This window comes from Herpailurus yagouaroundi, unplaced genomic scaffold, assembly GCF_014898765.1.
Source record: "Herpailurus yagouaroundi ecotype Mexico unplaced genomic scaffold, PumYag 198, whole genome shotgun sequence".
Lineage (NCBI taxonomy): Eukaryota > Metazoa > Chordata > Mammalia > Carnivora > Felidae > Herpailurus > Herpailurus yagouaroundi.
This window is the reverse complement of record NW_024412429.1, coordinates 13,017,929-13,039,036: the sequence shown is the minus strand read 5'-3', so window position 1 is coordinate 13,039,036 and position 21,108 is coordinate 13,017,929. Positions and strand designations below refer to the sequence as shown.

Sequence of the window (21,108 nt, the reverse complement as noted above, 5' to 3'; positions counted from 1 at the left end):
TTAAAATCCCTGTTTATATGTGGAAAATCAAAGAGGTGATAAGTGATAAGGACAGTGACCAGTAAGCACTTAGCCAAGAGAATTTTTCCAAAAAAGTGATTTTTCAGGATATCTGATAGGCTTAGTATAGAATATTTAGTTTCTTGGACTTTCTTTATCCTATTTTACATTGTGATCTGATTTTTATGATCATGATCTGGAGAGTGTACAAACATGTATATTATTACCATTTTTATTCTGTGAAAATAATTGATGTATTTTATGTAAGTTGAGCAAGAATACTTTTTAAAAATTGTTTTCAATAAAGTATAGTTGGCGCATAATGTACTCATTTCAGGTTTACAGCTTTGTGATACAGTATCTCTATTCCTTGTCCTGTGCTCAACACGAGTAACTGTCATCTGTCACCATACGTTGCTATTACAGTATCATTAATTATATTTCCAATGCTGTACCTTTTGATAACCTATTTATGCCCCAACTGGAAGCCTGTCTCCCACTTCCCTTCACCTATTTTGCCCATCCCTCCACCCCCTTCCCTCTGAGAATATTTTTTAATTAAAATACTCTGTAAGTATTGGTGTCAACATTATTTCTATTTTTCAGGTGTAGGAAGGACCTAAGAGAAATTAATTCGCAATAGTCAGCATAAATACAGCTAGATTTGAATCCACGTTTCTCTTAATCAAGAACCTAAATATTGATATACTATACTATTTTGATTTATTGTTATTGCTTTAAATTTTTTAATTTTGAAAATTCAACATCGATGTTGCAAAATATAATTAGCAACGCAGAGTCTTCTCTTAGATTTGCCAGTTGTTAATATTTTGCTACATTTCGTTTGTTTCTGCACACACAAACACATTTTTTGGCTGAATTGTTTGAGTTTCAGATTTCATTCATAATAACACTTAAATCCCTAAATATTTGATTTTGACTCTCCTAAGAACAAAGACATTTCCTAAGTAATTACGTAGTGCACTGATCACATGCAAGAAATTTCAGGATCCAGTAAGATCGTGCATTACATTTATTTGTCCTGTCACTCAGCCTGACCCAGCTTTTTTTGTTTTGTTTTGTTATGTCATTGACATTTTTTAAGAGTTCAGACCAGTTGTTTTATTTTAAACTGCATTTAGTACATAACGTAAATTGAGATTTGAACTGCCTTTTAAATCAGATTTAAATGATACTGTGGTTCATACTGAGGTAAGTCATTGTTTTTCTTTTTTAATCAGTGTTTAGAGGCATGATTATTTTGATGGGCAGTTAACATTGCACACTGTCAGAAAAATCTCACAGATGAACCTATTAGGGAAGAAGGCCTATGTGAATTGATAAACTTTGAATTAAAATTTAGTAAGCAGTTTTACTCAGAATTACATGTAGTAAAATGGCCAGAAGCAGGAAGCATTGTCAAGATGTTTTCCAGAAGAATTATTATTTAATAACTGATTCAGTATGCAGTTAATATTTTGTGTGTTAATTTTAAATGCTTAAGTAGTGCTTAACTAACTTTTAAGTAGTTGTTTTCCTTTTTTTTGCTTAAGCAACTTAAACTTGTGAGTAAACTATTCCTCTATAGTATGAAAATTTTAGCCAAACTTAAATTTGGATATTTTGATTTGATGACTGTTAGTAATGAGGCTTTCCTTTATTTTTTATTTTATCAATATTGGATTTCATGATGCAGTTCAGAGGAATGTTCTTGTGTCTCTCCAGTCTAGGAGGATGGCCCTTAAAAATATAATTCCTGAGATGAAAGTATAAATAGAAGCACAATTGAAATTCTTTAAACAAATATGCTAATATGCAATTGCCATAAACTAAAATATATTACACACAAATTGTAGATACCTTTCGTTAAATCTATAATTTTTGTTTTATTCCTTTTTAGGCGAATTGTTTCTAAAACTTACATCTATTTTCTTATAATTGATAGTAGCCCATTATTCGTTTTTAATCTGTGTGTTTACTTCACTTCCTTTGATTTGTTTTGGCTGATCCAAGAGAACTTAATACATCTCTGTATCTTATTACATATACTTGTTGTTCCATTTTCCAGGAGAAGCAGAAGGAGATAATGAAGTTGAAAACAACTCCCTTGCATTCATTTATTAATACTATTCATTATTTGATTTTTCTAGTATTACCCTAATTTAAAGATACTGTAGGAGGTCTTTCCCTTCCATGAAAGTAAGAATATACCTTTGCCTGTGTGCTTATTACCAGTACTTTGCTGTCAACTTAACCACTTGGGAAAGTATGGTTTTATAAGGACCGTGATTGAATTCTTTTGTATCTCTTAACACACTTTGGATACATAAATTGTCAATTCAACATCATGGGGGGTGGGGTGCTGATTCCCCCACACAGTCAAGAATCCATGTATAACATTGGACTCCCTCAAAACTTAACTACTGATAGGTTACTGTTCACCTGAAACCTAACTGGTAACATAAATAGTTGATTAAATACAGTATATGTACTATATACTATATTCTTACAATTGAGTAAGCTAGAGAAAATAGGATATTATTAAGAAAATCATAAGATAAAATACACTTACAGTACTGTATTTATTGAGAAAAATCAGCGTGTAAGTGGACCCACACAGTTCAAACCTGTGTTCAAGGGTCACTTGTACTGACCATGCATGTATGTATGTGTGTATGTATGTCAAGAATTCTTTACTAATTAGATGTCATAGTTACATGCTTATGACTGGGAGCGACATGTTTGTCTCAAAATTCATGATTAAAAATTATTGTTTAGATAAACCTTTGAAACTATGTTAAACCTATGTGTAACAGGAAAATTTGAATCTAATTGAACAGATTTTAAAAGTACACTTCATGTTTTTTCTTTCAGTTCTATAAACACGTGGTACAGAGTGTTGAGAAATTCATTCAGAAAGTAAGTATATAATTTTCCATATATACACTAAATATACTATAATTCTAGATTAATGCCTTGTGCTCTACTCTTTTAAATCAGATACTCAAGTTTAAATTGTTTTGATGGGCTATTAAAAGTGATTTCACTTATTTTCTAATTAATAAATAAAATGGTAGTGCTTTTTGTATAATTCTAAAAACAATAGCTTTTATTCGGGTAGATGTTATTGTCAATTTGCAGTGCCATAGTGAGCATCTGTCACTTGAAAAAAATGGTGTGCATATGATTGATTTAAAAAATTTTTTTTTTTTCAACGTTTATTTATTTTTGGGACAGAGAGAGACAGAGCATGAACGGGGGAGGGGCAGAGAGAGAGGGAGACACAGAATCGGAAACAGGCTCCAGGCTCTGAGCCATCAGCCCAGAGCCCGACGCGGGGCTTGAACTCACGGACCGCGAGATCGTGACCTGGCTGAAGTCGGACGCTTAACCGACTGCGCCACCCAGGCGCCCCATATGATTGATTTTAAATAGCATTCTAAATTTGTTGCTTTTTATAGCTTTTCAGGAAATTCTTGCTGGTCATTTTAAGCAGAATGCTTAGATAGCAAGACTTTTAGATAAGGTGTGGAGAAGACATTGCCTACCGGCTACTTCTCTTTGCTAATTCATTTTGTCTCATCCATTAGGACATTATACATCTCAACATCTTATTATGTAGACTTGAAATTCCATTTTCTAGGGTAAGCAGAGGGAGATGAAGGTGAAAACAGCTGTCTTACACACATGTAGTAGTGCTTTTTATAAGCAGTCTTGGTGATCAGTGCCCTATTCATGCCACAGTTTGGGACAGGAGTACATAGTGCTTAAAATTTTAAAAATGGTATTATGTTTGTACTTTAATTGAATTTAGGTTTTGTACTCTGCCCATGTCCATGTGCCTAGATGTAACCACAACCAGTTTGAGAATCAGTGGTATATGGCATTAAGGATTCAGCAAGGTAGCAGTGTTTCTTAAAAATAGTTGACAGAGAGAAGGATATGTGAATCAAAGTGAGGTGACTGTGTCACTAAACTAGGTAGGTAACCTTGAGTAAATCAATTAACCTTTATGTGATTCAGCTTTTATCTAATGTCTTTGTTTCTCAATACTTAACGGTATTAGTAAAACATATTTTGAGATGAAGAACTAGTGAAGTGAGGCTAAGACACAAGGTAAAATAAAATAATAAGTGTGCCATGTGTTTTAGGCAAATCACAGTATAAAATAAAAACGTTGGTGATTTGGAAAATACCCCTGTTCTAAAGCTTTTAAAAGTTTTTTTTAAAACATTTTCAAATGTCGGGGCACCTGGCTGGCTCAGTTGGAAGAAGAGCATGCAACTCTTGATCTTGGAGTCATGAGTTTGAGCCCCACATTGGGTGTCAGGATTACTAAAAATCGATAAATAGATGAACTTACAAAGACATTCCAGATGTATAAAGCAGTGCATCTTAAACCTTTTTGTGCGTAGGATTTAGCTAGGGATCTTTTTTTTTTTTTTTAACTTTTATTTAAATTCTTGTTAGTTAACATATAGTGTAAGAGTAGAATTTATTGATTTATCATTTACATGTAAAACCTGGTGTTTATCACAAGTGCCCAGGCCTTAATACCCATCACCCATTTAGCCTATCCCCAGCCCACCTCCTGTCTAGCAACCCTTGGTTTGTTCTCTGTCGTTAAGAGTGTCTTATGGTTTGTTTCCCTGTCTCTATTTTCTACCCCCCATGTGTTCATCTGTTTTGTTTCTTAAATTCCACATAGGAGTGAAATCATATGGTATTTGTCTTTCTCTGACTTATTTCAGTTAGCATAATATACTCTAGCTCCATCCATGTTGTTGCAGATGGCAAGATCCCATTCTTTTTGATGGCTGAGTAATATTCCTCTGTGTGTGTGTGTGTGTGTGTGTGTGTGTGTGTGTGTGTGTGTGTGTGTGTGTACACACCACATTTCGTTATCCTTTCATCAGTTGATGGACATCTGGGCTCTTTCCATAATTTGGCTATTGTTAATAATGCTGCTATAAACATCAGAGTGCACGTACCCCTTCAAATCAGTATTTTGTATCCTTTGGGCAAATACCTAGTAATAGCCGAGTTGTAGGGTAGTTCTATTTTTAGCTTTTTGAGGAACCTCTGTACTGTTTTCCAGGGTAGCTACACCAGTAGCCACCCCTAACTCCTAACTCCTGGGGGTCATTAATCTGTTCTCTCTCTCTAATTTTGCCATTTCAAGAATGTTATGTAAATGTACCCTTTGAAATTGGCTTGTTTTGCTCATTATAATTTTATTAAGATCCATCCAAATAGAGCTTTTGTCTAATGGTTCCTTCTTTTTCATTTTTTCCCCCTTCTTTTCATTTTGAGTAACATTCCATGGTACTACGCATGTACCCCAGTGTGTCTACCCCATCATCTGAGTCGTTTCCATTTGGGGGGGCTGTTATTAATAAAGCTGCTAGGAACATTTGTCTATGGATTTTTGTGTGAATGTAAGTTTTCATTTCTCTGGGAAAGTAAGTGCATGTTTCATTTTATAAGAAATTGCTTCTGTTTTCTAGAATGGCTGTACCATTTTATAGTCCCACCAACAATGTATGATCCATCCAGTTTCCACATTCTTGCCGTCATTTGGTGTTACCATGATTTTTTTTATTTTAGCTATTCTGATAAGTGTATAGTAATGTCTCACTGTGGTTTCATTTGCATTTAGCTAGTGGCGGATGACATTGAACATACTTTCACATGCTTATTACTTGGCATTTTCAGTGAAATGTCTTTTTGTGTCTTTTGCCCATTTTCTAATTGGATGTTTTTTTACCATAGGGTTTTCAGAGTTCTTAATATTCTAGATGTAAGTCCTTTGTCAGTATTATGGTTTGTAAATATTTTTTTTACTAGTTGGTAACTGGTCTTTTCATTCTCTTAACACGCAGGTGTTTTGCAGAACAGAACAAAGATTTTTTAGTTTTGATGAGGTTCCAGATTGCATATAATTTTTTAATACTAGAGGAAAACTTTTTTTCATCCTGTTCATTTAAAATAAATTTTTTTAATGTTTATTTTTGAGTGAGAGAGAGAGAGTGAGAGCGAGAGAGCGTGAGACGGGGAGGGGCAGAGAGATAGAGGGAGACACAGAATCTGAAGCAGGCTCCAGGCTCTGAGCTGTCTGCAGAGAGCCTCACATGGGGCTCAAACCCATGAACTGCGAGATCTGAGCTGAAGTCGGTTGCTTAACCAACTGAGCCACCCCAGGTGCCCCTCCTTCCTATTCTTACTTGAAGTTTAGTATTGGGGGTGGGAGACAGATAAAACTTAAGTAAAAATGTAGCAGTAGTGGTTGTGGTAGGGAACCAGAAGCCCACTTCACTAGTTTTGTTTTCTGCCCCATAGCCCTTGAGGCCATTGCATAGATACTTTGTTCTATGGAACCCAGTTTGTAAAACCACTGAATTCGAGTATTGCTTATAGTCAGAAGTACTATTTTAACAAATCTGTGAGAAGGTCCATTTGTCAATGTATATAGTCAAATGAGAGATCTAAGAAAAATTTGAAGTATGAATTAATGATATTAAACTTGTAATTTTGGGTATCCTCCAACTCCAGAACACCACATATTAGCTTCTCTGTACTGTCCCTTCACCCACCGTAGACAGTGCAAGGAAAGGAGAAGTCTGGCAATAGTTTGATAATGTGTTACCTGTAAGTCTAGGTTTTAGCTGTGAAGGATTTATAGATTTTTTTTTTCATTTTTTTTTTTCAACGTTTATTTATTTTTGGGACAGAGAGAGACAGAGCATGAACGGGGGAGGGGCAGAGAGAGAGGGAGACACAGAATCAGAAACAGGCTCCAGGCTCTGAGCCATCCGCCCAGAGCCTGACGCGGGGCTCGAACTCACAGACCGCGAGATCGTGACCTGGCTGAAGTCGGACGCTTAACCGACTGCGCCACCCAGGCGCCCCAGGATTTATAGATTAATGAGAGATAGTAATAAATGAAAAGATAAATCAACAATATATGATGGTATTCCACAGGCTAGAAATACTACTTGAAAGTTTACTCTGGCCTCTGGCCTCAGGTGTAGGTTACACAAAGATTTGGGCACTTGGCCAGAGAGTGTTTGAAAACACATTTTTAGATTCTCACTTTCCTTGTGTACTTGTTACTAAAATTCCTTTGCCCCAGGATATTTTAGATCCATTCTTTTTCCCATACACCTTATATGTACATTTCAAATATATCTCGAGCTTATCAGTCCTTGTTAATGTTTTGCCTATTGTTTTTTATTTAAGAACTTGAGGATGTTTATATAAATGTTTCTTTTTTAATATGACATATTTTAACACGTTTACAGAAAAGTGCAGAAAACATGTAAAGCTAAATTTTTTAAAGTTACCTGTGTAACTACCACTCAGTTCAAGAAATAGAGCTTTGTCTGAAGTCCCCAAATGTCTCTTCTTGATCATATCCCTTTAAGTGAACATAGTCTGAATTTTATGTTAGTCATGTCCTTGTTTGGCCTTACAGTATTACTCTGTAAGTCTTAATTCTTAAACAATGCTGTTTAACCTGTGTTTTACTTTTGCATAAATGGAATCCTGTATTACGTATTCTTTAGTGCCCTAACCCTTTATCTGATAAATCATTTGCAGATATTTTCTTCCATTTGGTCAGATGCCTTTTAGTTTTGCTGATTGTTTCCTTCGCTGTGTAGAAGCATTTTATCTTGAAGTCCCAGTAGTTCATTTTTACTTTCCCTTGCCTCTGAAGATATGTCAAGTAAGAAGTTGCTGTGGCCAGTGTTAAAAGGTTGTTGTTGCCAGTTTTCTCCTCTAGGATTTTGATGGCTTCCCGTCTTACGTTTAGGTCTTTCATCCATTTTGAGTTTATTTTTGTGTATGGTATAAGAAAGTGTTCCAGGTTCATTCTTCCGGATGTTGCTGCCCAGTTTTCCCAGTACCATTTACTGAAGAGACTGTCTTTTTTTCCATTGGATACTCTTTCCTGCTTTGTCAAAGATTAGTTGGCCATATGTTTGTGGGTCCATTTCTGGGTTCTCTATTATGTTCCATTGATCTATGTGTCTGTTTTTGTGCCAGTACCATACTGTCTTGATGATTACAGCTTTGTAATACAGCTTGAAGTCCGGGATTGTGATGCCTCCAGCTTTGGTTTTCTTTTTCAGGATTGCTTTGGCTATTCAGGGTCTTTTCTGGTTCCATACAAATTTTCGGATTATTTATTCTAGCTCTGTGAAGAATGCTGGTGTTATTTTGATAGAGATTGCTTTGAATATGTAGACCGCATTGGGTAGTGTCGACATTTTAACAATATTTGTTCTTCCAGTTTGTAACCATGGAATATTTTTCCTTTTTGTTGTTGCTGTTGTCCTCTTCAATTTCTTTCATAAGCTTTTCTATAATTTTCAGTGTATAGATTTTTCACCTCTTTGGTTAGGTTTATGCGTAGATATTTTATGGTTTTTGGTGTCATTGTCAATGGGATCGATCCCTTGATTTTTTTCTGCTTCATTATTGGTGTATAGAAATGCAACCGATTTCTGTACATTGATTTTATATCCTGAGACTTTGCTGAATTCATGTATCAGTTCTAGCAATTTTTTGGTAGAGTCTTTTATGTTTTCCACATAGAGTATCATGTCGTCTGTGAAGAGTAGAAGTTTGATTTCCTTCTTGTCGATTTGGATACCTTTTATTTCTTTGTGTTTTCTGATTGCTGAGGCTAGGACTTCCAACACTATGTTGAATAACAGTGGTGAGAGTGGACATCCTTGTCATGTTCCTGACCTTAGGAGGAAGGAACACTCTCAGTTTTTCCCCATTGAGGATGTTCTTAGCGATAGGTCTTTCGTATATGTCATTTATGATCTTGAGGTATGCTCCTTCTATCCCTACTTTCTTGAGGGTTTTAAGCAAGAAACGTTGCTGTATTTTGTCAAGTGCTTTCTCTGCATCTATTGAGAGGATCACGTGGTTCTTATTCTTTCTTTGATTAGTGTGATGTATCACATTGTTTGATTTGTGCATATTGAACCAGCCCTCTATCCTAGGAATAAATCCTACTTGATTGCGATGAGTAATTATTGTTGGATTCGGTTTGCTTGTATCTTATTGAGAATTTTTGCTTCTGTGTTCATCAGGGATATTGGTCTGTGGTTCTCCATTTTAGTGCAGTCTTTGTCTGGTTTTGGAATCCAGGTAATGCTGGTCTCGTAAAATGAGTTTGGAAGTTTTCCTTCCATTTCTGTTTTTTGGGACAGCTTCAAAAGAATAGGTGCTAACTCTTCTTTAAATGTTTGGTAGAATTCCCCTGGAAAGCTATCCAGCCCTGGACTCTTGTTTGTTGGGAGGCTTTTGATTACTGATTCAATTTCTTTACGGGTTATGGGTATGTTCAAATTTTCTATTTCTTCCTGTTTCAGTTTTGGTAGTTTTATATGTTTCTAGAAATTTGTCAGTTTCTTCCAGATTACACAATTTGTTGGCATATAATTGCTCTTAATATTCTCGTATTGTTTGTATTTCTGCGATGTTGGTTGTGATCTCTCTTCTTTCATTCATGGTTTTTATTTGGGTTCTTTTTTTCTTTTTGATAAGTCTGGGTAGGGGTTTATCAATTTTGTTAATTCTTTCAAAGAACCAGCTCCTGGTTTCATTGATCTGTTCTACTGTTATTTTAATTTCAGTATCATTGATTTCTGCCCTAATCTATTATTTTCTTTCTTCTGCTGGTTTTGGGCTTTATTTGCTGTTCTTTTTCCAGCTCTTTTAGGTGTGGGTTTAGGTTGTGTATTTGAGACCTTTCTTCTTTAGGAAGGTCTGGATTGCTATATACTTGCCTCTTATGACTGCCTTTGCTGCCTTCCAGAGGTTTTGGGCTGTTGTGTTTTCATTTTCATTGGCTTCTGTATATTTTTAAATTTCCTTGGGGCGCCCGGGTGGCTCAGTTGGTTGAACGTCCGACTTCAGCTCAGGTCATGATCTCACGGTCCGTGAGTTCGAGCCCTGCGTCGGGCTCTGTGCTGACAGCTCGGATCCTGGAGCCTGTTTCAGATTCTGTGTCTCCCTCTCTCTCTAACCCTCCCCAGTTTATGCTTTGTCTCTCTCTGTCTCAAAAATAAATAAACGGTAAGAGAAAAAAAAATTAACAATTTCCTGTTTAATTTCTTGATTAAACCATTCATTCTTCACTATGGTGTTCTTTAATCTTGAAGTATTCATGGTGTTTCCAAATTTTTTCTTGTGGTTGATTTCGAGTTTCATAGTGTTGTGGTCTGAAAATATGCAGTGTATGATCTCCATCTTTTTGTACTTGTTGAGGGCTGATTGGTGTCCCACTATGTGATCTGTACTGGAGAATGTTCCATGTGCACTCAAGAAAAATGTGTATTCTTCTTTAGGATGAAATGTTCTGAATATATCTGTTGAGTCCATCTGGTCCAGTGTGTGCTTCAAAGCCATTGTTTACTTGTTGATTTTCTGCTTAGATGATCTGTCCATTGCTATAAGTGGGGTATTGAAGTCTCCTACTACTATGGTATTATTGTCAGTGAGTTTCTTTATGTTTTTGATAATTGATTTATGTATTTGGGTTCTTTCACATTGGGGGCATAAATGTTTACAATTGTTAGGTCTTCTTGGTGGATAGACCCCTTAATTATGATACAATGCTCTCTTCATCTCTTGTTAGTCTTTATTTTAAACTCTAGTTCATCTGATATAAGTATAGTTACTCCAGCTTTCTTTCGATGACCATTAGCATGATAGATCCCTTAATTTCAATATGTGGGTATCTTTAGGTATTAAATGGTCTCTTGTAAGTAGTATATAGATGGGTCTTGTTTTCTTATTCATTTTGATACCCTTTGTCTTTTGATTGGAGTGTTTAGTCCATTGACATTAACAGTGAGTACTGAAAGATATGACTTTAGTTGAATTTTGTTGCCTTGTAGACTTGGTGTTGTTCTCTGGTCCTTTCTAGTCTTTGTTGCTTTGGGTCTTTTTTTATTGTTTGTCTTTTCTCCACTCAAAGAATCCTTAAAATTTCTTACAACCTGAGGCGCCTGGCTGGTTCAGTCAGTTAAGCGTCCAACTTCATTCAGTTCAGGTCATGATCTCAGGGTTTGTGAGTTCGAGCCCTGCATTGGGCTCTGTGCTGACAGCTCAGAGCCTGGAGCTTGCTTCAGATTCTGTGTCTCCCTCTCTCCGCCCCTCCCCAGCTTGCACTCTGTCTCTCTGTCTTTCTCAAAAATAAATAAATGTTAAAAAATTAAAAAAAAAAAAAAGATTTCTTGTAGGCCTGATTCAGTTGTCATGAACTCTGTAGTTTTTGTCTGTCTGGGAAACTCCTTATCTCTTCTATTTTGAATGACAGCCTTGCTGGATTAAGAATTCTTTCTGATTCAGCACATTGAATATATCCTGCTGCTCCTTTTGGTCTGCCAGGTGTATGTGGATAGGTCTGCTGCAAATCTGATTTGCCTTCCCTTAAATGTTAAGGACTTTTTTTTCCCTTGCTGCTCTCACAATTCTTTCCTTGTCTGTGTATTTTGTGAATTTGACTATGATATGCCTTGGTGATGGTCGGTTTTTGTTGAATCTGATGGGATTTCTCTGTGCTTCTTGGATTTTGATGTCTGTGTCCTTTCCCAGACTAGGAAAGTTTTCTGCTATAATTTGCTCACATAAACCTTCTGCCCTTTTTTCTCTCTCTTCATCTCTGGGACTCCTGTGGTTCAGATACTATTCCTTTTTAAAAAGTCACTGAGTTCTCTAAGTCTTGTATCATGCTCTTTTGTCTTTGTTTCCCTCTTCTTCTGCTTCATTATTCTCCATAATTTTATCTTCTAGATCACTGCTTTGCTGCTCTGCTTCATCCATCCTTACTGTTGTGGTGTCCATTTGATATTGCATCTCAGTCATAACATTTTTAATTTTGTTTGGACTAGATTTTACTTCTTTTATCTCTGCAGAAAAGAATTCTTTGCTTTTTTTCAACCCCAGCTAGTATTCCTATTATCGTGATTCTAAATTCTAGTTCAGACTTCTTGGAACTTCTGAGGTTGCACACTTTGGGAAAACTTGAATCATCAGAAGTCTCAAAAATGACAGAAAAGTAGTGTGTTTACCATCTAAAAGAAGATACCACTTATTCTTTACACTTATTTTGTGTTTCCAATTTAAGTTATGTAATTAAATGTTGTTTCCTTAAGTAATATGTAGATTGGTTCATAGCAATAAAGATCTTGTAGGCTCAATTATATATGTTTAGTATTTGTTGAACCTTCCTTCCCAGTCTTTGTAGCTTTTATTTCCTTTTATTGTCTTATTGCATTAGCTAGGACTTCCAATATGATATTGAAAAGCATTGGTGAGAGGCGCATCCATACCTTGTTGTCATCCATACTTGGTCTTAGTGGGAAAACTTTTAGTTTATCACCAGTGAGTATGATGTTAGTTGTAGGTTTTTTATAGAGCCTGTATCTCTGGATCATGGACTTAACACATGCTTCTTAGTTTTTCTTAATCCTTCTTAGGCAGGACAGGATGGCTATAGTAGACTGGAGTTGGGTATTCTTCCTCCGGGTCATTGAGGCTCTGGTTAAATAGATTCTCCTGAGCGCATACCTTCTTAAGAACAGAATGCTGCTGGCTATCTCAAAATGGTTCCTTTTCTCCCCCTTCTGCCAGAAACAGGAGAGGATTTTTCTCTGGTATTCACTTTGAGAACTCATGTAGTGTCAGGTATGGCCGTGTCCTGGGAGCAGCCCTTTACTACATGCTTTTGTCAGCATCCTTCAGTGCTTTGCAAGTACAGCCATGTGCTCCTGGTTTTACCATTCTAGTTTTGTTTCCTTTAATGTTAACTTTTTGATTTTTTTTTTAATGTTTTATTTATTTTTGAGATAGAGACAGAACATAAGCAGGGGAGGGGCAGAGAGAGAGGGAGACACAGAATCTGAAGCAGGCTCCAGGCTCTGAGCTGTCAGCACAGAGCCCAACATGGGGCTCGAACTCACAGACTGAGATCATGACCTGAGCTGAATTTGGACACTTAACTGACTGAGCCACACAAGCGCTCCTAATGTTAACTTTTAATAGCTGAAAATGGCAGCACAAATTCTAATAATAGAATTGTTATATAAATGCTATGTGTTATATAGTACTGATCTAGCTGCGTTTCAGGGAGGAGACCAGCTGAGAGTCTCTATGCTGCTCTGCCATCTTGATTGCAGTCTCAGTCTAATGAATCATTAGATTATGTAATAGTTCATATATTGCAAAGTATGTGGTCCAAGTAACCTAGAGAGTATTTTTGTCAAAAAACCCTGACTTTGATGGTATTCACATAATAGCTTAGATAACATTAGAATGAAAATCACAAAATATGTTCAAAGATGCATTCTCCCTGTGTTACTGCCTTTCTCTCCCTTTAAAAAGGGCTATTTCTGAAGCACAAAAAATTAGAAATTATTAGAATGTAGTTTGAAGATGTTATAACTGAAAACTCAATATGACATAAGTTTATGCTTATTATTTAAAGAGTAAAAATTTCTCATACCAGTGGAAAGCCTTAAGAATTACTGCATTTTTAGTACTGATAGAACTTGAAGAGAAAATTGAAAAAACATTTCACATTTTTGTTTTTAATTTTTCCTTAGGTTTCTAGTTGTGGACTTAGCTACGTTTACCAATTATTAAGTTATTTTAAAGCATGAGGTCATACTTAAGAATTTTTTTTTTTGTCATTTTATGTGACTAATAGTACCTAATCTATAAGGAAAATCTGTCCCACAACATTTTAATGTATAGTATATCTAATGATCCTGTGGATGAAGAAATGTTTTTTCCCTTAGGCCTTACAGCTTATTACTAAACTGCTAATATATTTTTGAACCTTTGGAATCTTCACAGTAGGCCATAAAGGTCCATTTATTATCTTATGCACTCATGATTCTTCTGTGTTGTGAGTTTGTAATCTGAGTTTTTGTACAAATCAAAGAAAAAGATGCATTTCTTAAAAATTTAGTACATTCATTACTTAGCATTCAGTATTAATTTCTGAAGTTCTTATGAGCAACTTCTAAATTCTGTTCAGTCTTACTCTCAGGGTAGTTATTTATATGAAATATTTCAGATTATTTTGTCTTTAGGAAAATTAAAATGCCAATAAAATATTTAATAAATAATTATTAATCACTTATCTATATTTGTTGCATTAGGGAATAGATACATTTTAACAAAATGAATATCCTGCTTTTCATTAAATTTAAAATTTTTCTTCTCTTTACTAAGATACATTTTTTGCTTGGTTAGGTTTCTGTTTCTTTGAATGTGTAGTAATCAGGAAAATAGCCTTGGCCAGATACATGAGCTGAAGGACAAATAATGCTCAATGTTTTTGGAACTTGAGGGAAAACTATTTCAGACTTTCAAAAACCTTAACTTTCAACCTTTAGGTAGGTTCACATAAAACTTCAGTATCCAAACACCAACATTATTGCCCTTCTATGAAATATTTCAAGTTCTTAACAGTCAGAATGTTGCAATAGATACTGTGAATTGGTGCTAAAGGACTCCTCATTTTCTTGAGTAAATAAGACTTTAAGGATAATGTTCTTGAAGAGTATTTGAAAGGAGGTGCCTGGGTGGCTCAGTTGGTTAAGCGTCCAGCTCTTGGGCTGTGCACTGATGGTGTGGAGCCTGCTTGGGATATTCTTTCTCTCTCTCTCTCTCTCTCTCTCTCTCTCTCTCTCTCTCTCCCCCCCTCCCTCTCCCTCCCTCCCTCCCCCCTCCCCCCCTTGCCCCTCCCCTACTCACACTGTCTCTCTCAAAATCAATAAACTTAAAAAAAAAAAAAGAGTATTTGAAGGAACAAATGAAGCATCATCTTGTCTTTTTGCAGAATGGAATCACTCATTGTCTCCATTGATAATGCCATTAGAAGTGTGTGTGCGTGCGTGCGTGCGTGCGTGTGTGTTGGGGGTGGATTGAGGTACTTGAGTTTCCAAGGATTTTTCAAGAATGTAATTGTACTTTAGTGCCATATATGATTGCCAGGAAGGTACTTTAGGTGAAATACTTACCTAATTACACCCGAAAGTTGAACCTTGCAGCCATGATTCCATGTTAAGTAACATATGCTTGAGAAGCAGGTTTTCTTATGCTTCTGGATATAGGGACAAACCAGGAGCAGTAAGCTTAATAGTAAAAGGATTCTTCATTGTGCTCACCTGACCAGATAGGCTAGAAAAGCTTCTGGCAAGAAAGTAGGAGGCTTATATTATATTCCTCAATTTGGGTGGTGGAGAAGAATGTTGAGAAACATTTATCAGTGGAGTAGCTAAAAAATATTTTTATAGGATAGATTCTTGTAATCACAATGGTAGTTTCTTATCTTTCTTACAGGTCTGGTAGTTGAGAAAACTTTTGAGACTTTAGGGTTGGTGTATATACAGTGTTATAGTTCGTCTTGTTATTTGTTCCTTAGTCAGAACACCCCCCCCCCTTTTTTTTTTCAACATTTATTTATTTTTTTGGGGGGACAGAGAGAGACAGAGCATGAACGGGGGAGGGGCAGAGAGAGGGAGACACAGAATCGGAAACAGGCTCCAGGCTCTGAGCCATCAGCCCAGAGCCCGACGCGGGGCTCGAACTCACGGACCGCGAGATCGTGACCTGGCTGAAGTCGGACGCTTAACTGACTGCGCCACCCAGGCGCCCCCAGAAACCCCTTTGTTACACATTTCAGATGAAGTTTAGTACATGTTGGCCATGCTTTTTTCTAGAGCTCTTTCCTAAATTTGCTGCTTCCTTCCTTGTGGCTTTTCAAAATCATTAAAGAAAAAAAATTTTCTTATAACAGTGCCTTATTTATTCTTTTATTTGTCATCCAAACTAGTTATGCAGTACTATTACAGAACTTAGGTGATTGGCAGTTGAACTGGGTGTCTGGAGTAGCCAAAGTAGATTGTTTAAGATGCTATTCTAGAGACAGATGGTGTGGAATAGTCAGTGTCTGAATGTTCATTATGTCTACTTAAGCATTGTTTCTGTACTTGTATAGGATTTATAATGAAGGTTACCTTCCTTCTCATTATTCCTTCCCTTCCTACTCTTCTTTTTTCTATCAGTGTAAACCAGAATACAAGGTACCTGGACTTTATGTTATTGACTCTATTGTACGACAATCTCGACATCAGTTTGGTCAAGAAAAGGATGTGTTTGCACCCAGATTTAGTAATAACATCATTAGTACTTTCCAGAATTTATATCGTTGCCCTGGGGATGATAAGGTATGTTTTTTTTTTTTTTTTTAAGTCATTACATTACCTTTTGGTCTTAATGAGACTCTGGATTATCTTAATTTATGATTTTGTTACCCTTTAAGTAATTTTGAATTTGAATATTTAGTTATTACACTATCCATGTTCTGAGATTCTTAGAATCTTCTGAAAGTGGAGAGATGTAGATGATTTTGCTAATTTTTAACTTATTGAAGCGGTTGGTTGGTGTTAAACTGGCTATAATAAGCTTTTGGAAATACACTAAAAGCTTATTTATTTGCACACAAAACTAATTCAGTGTTTTGATATTTGACCTGAGCTGATATGCACCTATTAAGTGTCTATGAAACATGGGTCTGCCAAGCAGTTGATAGAAAATAACTGCATTTATTTTCTTATGGTGGAGTTTCACCAGTGCCAGAAACCACACTGCTGCCTGCCAGTCTGAGTGAATAAATATTCCATACCACATAAAAAGAAGGCTTTGGAACCTGACAGAGAATAAAAAAAGTTTGTGTGTGTCCAAAGATGTTAGAATTTTACTTATTTTGGATGCTAATTTGGAAATTTAGTAATCTCTTCTGATAGGTTGATTGCACTATTAAATTTTTAAAAAGTCATGTAAGATAAGGACTTTGTCCTGAAGTTTGTTATTTGTTTAAAAAATAAAGTTAAAATGACCTGTAAATACAGCTTTGGTGCTGAGATGAATCCTGATCACCTCAGCAGCCTGAATGCAGTCTCCAGCCAGCCCTAACCAGCGATCTCCTCAGACCTCACATAGAAGCTGGAACCTAGTTGCCATTCTTGCCTTTCGCTAAATGTGGCTTTCATTTGCCTTGTATATCTATCCAGATGAACCTTTTTTTCCAAGTGTGTGAAGCAAATGCAAAATTACAGAAACATGATTTCAGAGGTAGAAAGGACTATAGAAGTATTTTAACCCGTCCTTCCCATTCGCTGCACAAATAGTCTCTGAAATGACTGTGCTAAGGCTCTGAAAGCAAAAAATTAAAATGTCATTTTTCTTTTTACCTCTAGAGTAAAATAGTGAGAGTATTAAACTTATGGCAGAAAAATAATGTGTTTAAGAGTGAGATTATTCAGCCTCTTCTGGATATGGCAGCAGGGATTCCTCCCCCGGTTGTCACACCTGTTTTGGCCAGTACTACTGCTGCTATGAGCAACACCCCAGGTATGTTCCTTCTTAGAGATTTGTTCTCCGAATATTCTACTCCTGTTTTTCAGGTGATTATTCATACGTAAAATAACCGTTTGACAGTGCAGGAGAATTTATCTAGCATTAGATAACTGAAAGGAAATGTAATTTGAAGGAAAAATAAACTCAGATTTTATATTTGTGTGTAATTCTTTTCTAAAAATGTTTTAAATCCCTAGTAACAAATATAATGAATGTTGGGAAATTGGTTTGTCACTTAGGTTTTTTTCCTGGTTTAGGCTGCCTGTAGTCTTTTAAACTTGCATGTAAATCACCTCAATACTCACAGTTTAGTAGGGGAACTTAATATTTATAAGGAACCGTGAAAAAATTATTTAATGGAGCCAAGAATGCTTTCATAATAATCTGAAAATCCTGTTTTTTGAAGTATATTTAAATGACATTTAAAATTTATAATAATTTAAGTATTAACATTTGGTTTATATTTAGTTTTTGTTGTGTGTGTCTGTGTCTATACACCTATACATCCTTTTTTGTTTTTTGTTTTTTAAGTTTATTTACTTAGAGCAACCAGGGGAGGAGCAAAGAGAGAGGGAGAGAGAGAATCTCAAGCAGGCTCTGTGCTGTCAGCACAGAGCCCAATATGGTCTATGAGATCGTGACCTGAGCCGAAACCAAGAGTTGGACATTTTAACTGAGCCACCAAGGTGTCCTCATATACATCCATTTTACACAAAAATAGCTTCATATTATACATACTGTTTTATATTTTTTAAAATTATATTTTGAATATTTCCTCCTGTCATTGAATCTTCTTCTGTAGTAAGATTTTTAATGACTTCTAAGCATTGTAGGCTCCTTTAAAGTAGTAGCTTAGTTAATGAGGACAAGTATGGACAGATCCTTTTGGTATTTTTTTTCAACCTATCTAATTCTGTAATTATACAATAAAATAAAAACATTTATTTAAGTTTGTATATATTTTATAAAAGTGACAAAGCAAATCTCTCTACCTTTCCAAGTCTTATTTATTTACTTTACATATTTGTTTGGGTGGGTATGTCTTTTTTAAAAGGAACGCCTGTGACACCTGTTACTCCAGCCAATGTTGTCCAGGGTCTGCCCGATCCATGGGTATCTCAGATAACAAATACAGATACACTTGCCGCTGTAGCTCAGATCTTACAAAGTCCTCAAGGCCAACAGGTGAGCATTTTTTTTGTTACATGAACAGTGATTTAGAGCTCATTTTCATAATGTACCACCTATATAATATGTGTTTTCTTATTTTGTAAAAATGAGATCACGCTAGTACTCGGTAGCTTGCCTTTGTTTTAAATTTAGTAAAACATCGTTATATGTGCTGTTCTATAAAAAATGCATTTTACGCTAAAATATTGATTTAGCACCTAGTTTTTGCCAAACATTATTAGATGCTATTGTTACTCCGCTGACAAGACAGGGAGGTCTTCTGTCTTGGGAAAGATGTCTTTCTTAAGCATAAAACTTTATTTAGATAGTGACATATAAGTTAAAACAGAGTGAATTTTTAGAGGGACTAGGTTTCGGAGAAGGGGTCAGAACTAGGGAGGGTAGCCAAGAGAAGGTGTTTTTGAGGAGTGGCATTTGAAATGAGACTTTGAAATGGAACTAGTCATGGTAGGATTTGAAGATAGCTCATTCTTAGCATCTTCTTTTTTTTTTTTTTTTTACCTGTCCTTTAAAAAACCAAATTTATTATGATCTGTGCAATAAAATCCCCCAAACTCTTTTTCCAGATATTCATGAGATTTCAGCCACCTGTAAGTTTTTGTTTAAATGTCACCTCACTAAGTCCTTTAAAAAGTGATTTAAAACTGCACATTCTTAACGGCACATTCTTGCACCCCCATACTTCTTTTTCCTATCACCTGCCTGCCTTCTTTCTTTCTTTCTTTCTTTTTTTTAAGTTTATTTTAACTTATTTTGAGAGAGAGCGTGTGTGCAAGCAGGGGGTGGGCATGGAAAGAAAGAATCCCAGGCAGGCTCCACACAGTGCAGAGAGCAGTACGAGACTCGATCCCACAAACCATGAGATCATGACCTGAACTGAAATCAAGAGCCGGATGCCTAACTGACTGAGCCACCCAGGCGCCCCTTTTCTATTACATTATATAATCTATCTTGTATTACATTATATAATTTACTTATTTTGTTCATTCTCTGTCTCTTCCCACTGGAATGTATGAAGGACATACATACAGAAGGACGAGGAGTTTTTTGTTGTTTTGTTCACTCATGTATCTCCAGTGTTTAGGTAGCAGATGGTCAGTACATTTTTGTAGAATGAGTGAGTAGTGAATGTATAGAGCATAACAATGCTGGGTACACAAAAGATCTTTTAGAGTTGAGATGTCTGGAGGATAAGATGGCCTGTGTATAGAAGTTAACGATGACAAATCTGAAATGGTAGACCTAAATGTGGGACATGGGTTTCAAAAGACAGAAATGGTGGGCTGAAAAAGAAAGGGCTTAGCAGTGTGGAATCGCCACAGGTTTTTATGTTGAAGTCACATGATCTGAACGGTACTTTAATGGATGAGGGGGGAAAGAAGCCTAGAGATAGCAAGTAGTGGTAACAGTGATAAAGGAAAGGAAGTAATGAATATGTGAAAATAGAGTAGTAGACTCTAAAAGGACAGTCTCAGAAAAAAGGGACTATTCTAGAGTTTTAAACGTGTAAAAACGAATTGGGAAACTGAATTGGGTATTAGATAAAATTATCAAATTATTAATTTTATTTTGTGATAATGATGTTTTGAAACTAATTCATAAAGAAAATGTTCTCATTTAAAAGACACCTATTAAAATAAATAATTTTGGCAGGAGAAGTGATTTTTCCAGAAGAAATAGTACAAAGAATTTCCAGATGAAACAGTACAAAGAAAGTTAAGAAGACACAGTAATCGGTAGAATATGAAGTCTGAGTAGAGGGAAAAGTAGGATGCTGCGGTGCTTTGAACCTGACCGAAACAGTAACAGTGCTGTGTGGAAAAATGGGGATGTCAAAAGAGATGTGTAAACCAGAAAATATGATAGTAACCCCCTTCACTCCCCCCTCCCTGCCCCCGCCCCACCCTTCCTCCTCTCCCTACCTTTCATCCTCCTTCCCCCTCCCTCCCTCCGTCCTGTGTGTTCTGGAGCAGTGACTCAGCTGTCATATATTTCTGTCTTACTTTCTTTGCTCTCCCATTACTAGCTTGTAGTAGTTGTTTATTTGATAGCCAGATGACTCTAGGTTGTTTCTTATGTTGCTGTTTTTAGATAGGCCTGAGATTACTTACTTTCATCTTGGAAGGCTTTTGTACCTTCTCCCACTGTAAATTGATCTTCACTTAAACAGTACACATTCATTGTTTCTATTTTGAAGTGATAATTCTCAGATTTAACCCAGGTTTAGTTCTTGATTAGGAAAGTATTAATTACTTGTAAGGTGTACGTAGGGTTTATCTAACTATGAAATATCTTCAGGATCTTAACTGTTGTTTCTGCTTTTTCAAAGGATGAGTGAATAGGGGGAACAGGGATTTGCTTTCAGTAGTTGTTGGCACTATTCACCTTTAATTTCCTTACTTGGAGACTGCTCCAGGGGACAGATTTCTTACTTTTTCTGCCTTCAGGAGATGTGTTATCTGA

General features: G+C 36.1%; 1 protein-coding gene and 1 long non-coding RNA gene across 10 annotated transcripts in view; one reads left to right on the top strand and one right to left on the bottom strand.

Moving 5' to 3' along the window:
* Positions 1 to 21,108, top strand: part of SCAF8 (SR-related CTD associated factor 8) — a 198,181-nt gene that overhangs the window by 37,307 nt on the left and 139,766 nt on the right. For all 9 annotated transcript variants that reach the window (XR_005782614.1, XM_040448810.1, XM_040448812.1 and 6 more), the window contains 4 exons: positions 2,875 to 2,919; positions 16,101 to 16,262; positions 17,295 to 17,448; positions 18,509 to 18,639. Coding sequence is in view for 8 of the 9 variants with exons in the window: in XM_040448810.1 (XP_040304744.1) it covers positions 2,875 to 2,919; positions 16,101 to 16,262; positions 17,295 to 17,448; positions 18,509 to 18,639 (492 nt within the window). In the remaining variant the exon portion in view is untranslated. The remainder of the gene's footprint in view (positions 1 to 2,874; positions 2,920 to 16,100; positions 16,263 to 17,294; positions 17,449 to 18,508; positions 18,640 to 21,108) is intronic.
* On the bottom strand, positions 140 to 10,233 carry LOC121013285 (uncharacterized). The gene is made up of 3 exons (XR_005782618.1): positions 10,117 to 10,233; positions 3,556 to 3,557; positions 140 to 152 (listed from the first exon to the last, which is right to left on the bottom strand). It is a non-coding gene; the product is annotated as an uncharacterized LOC121013285 (long non-coding RNA).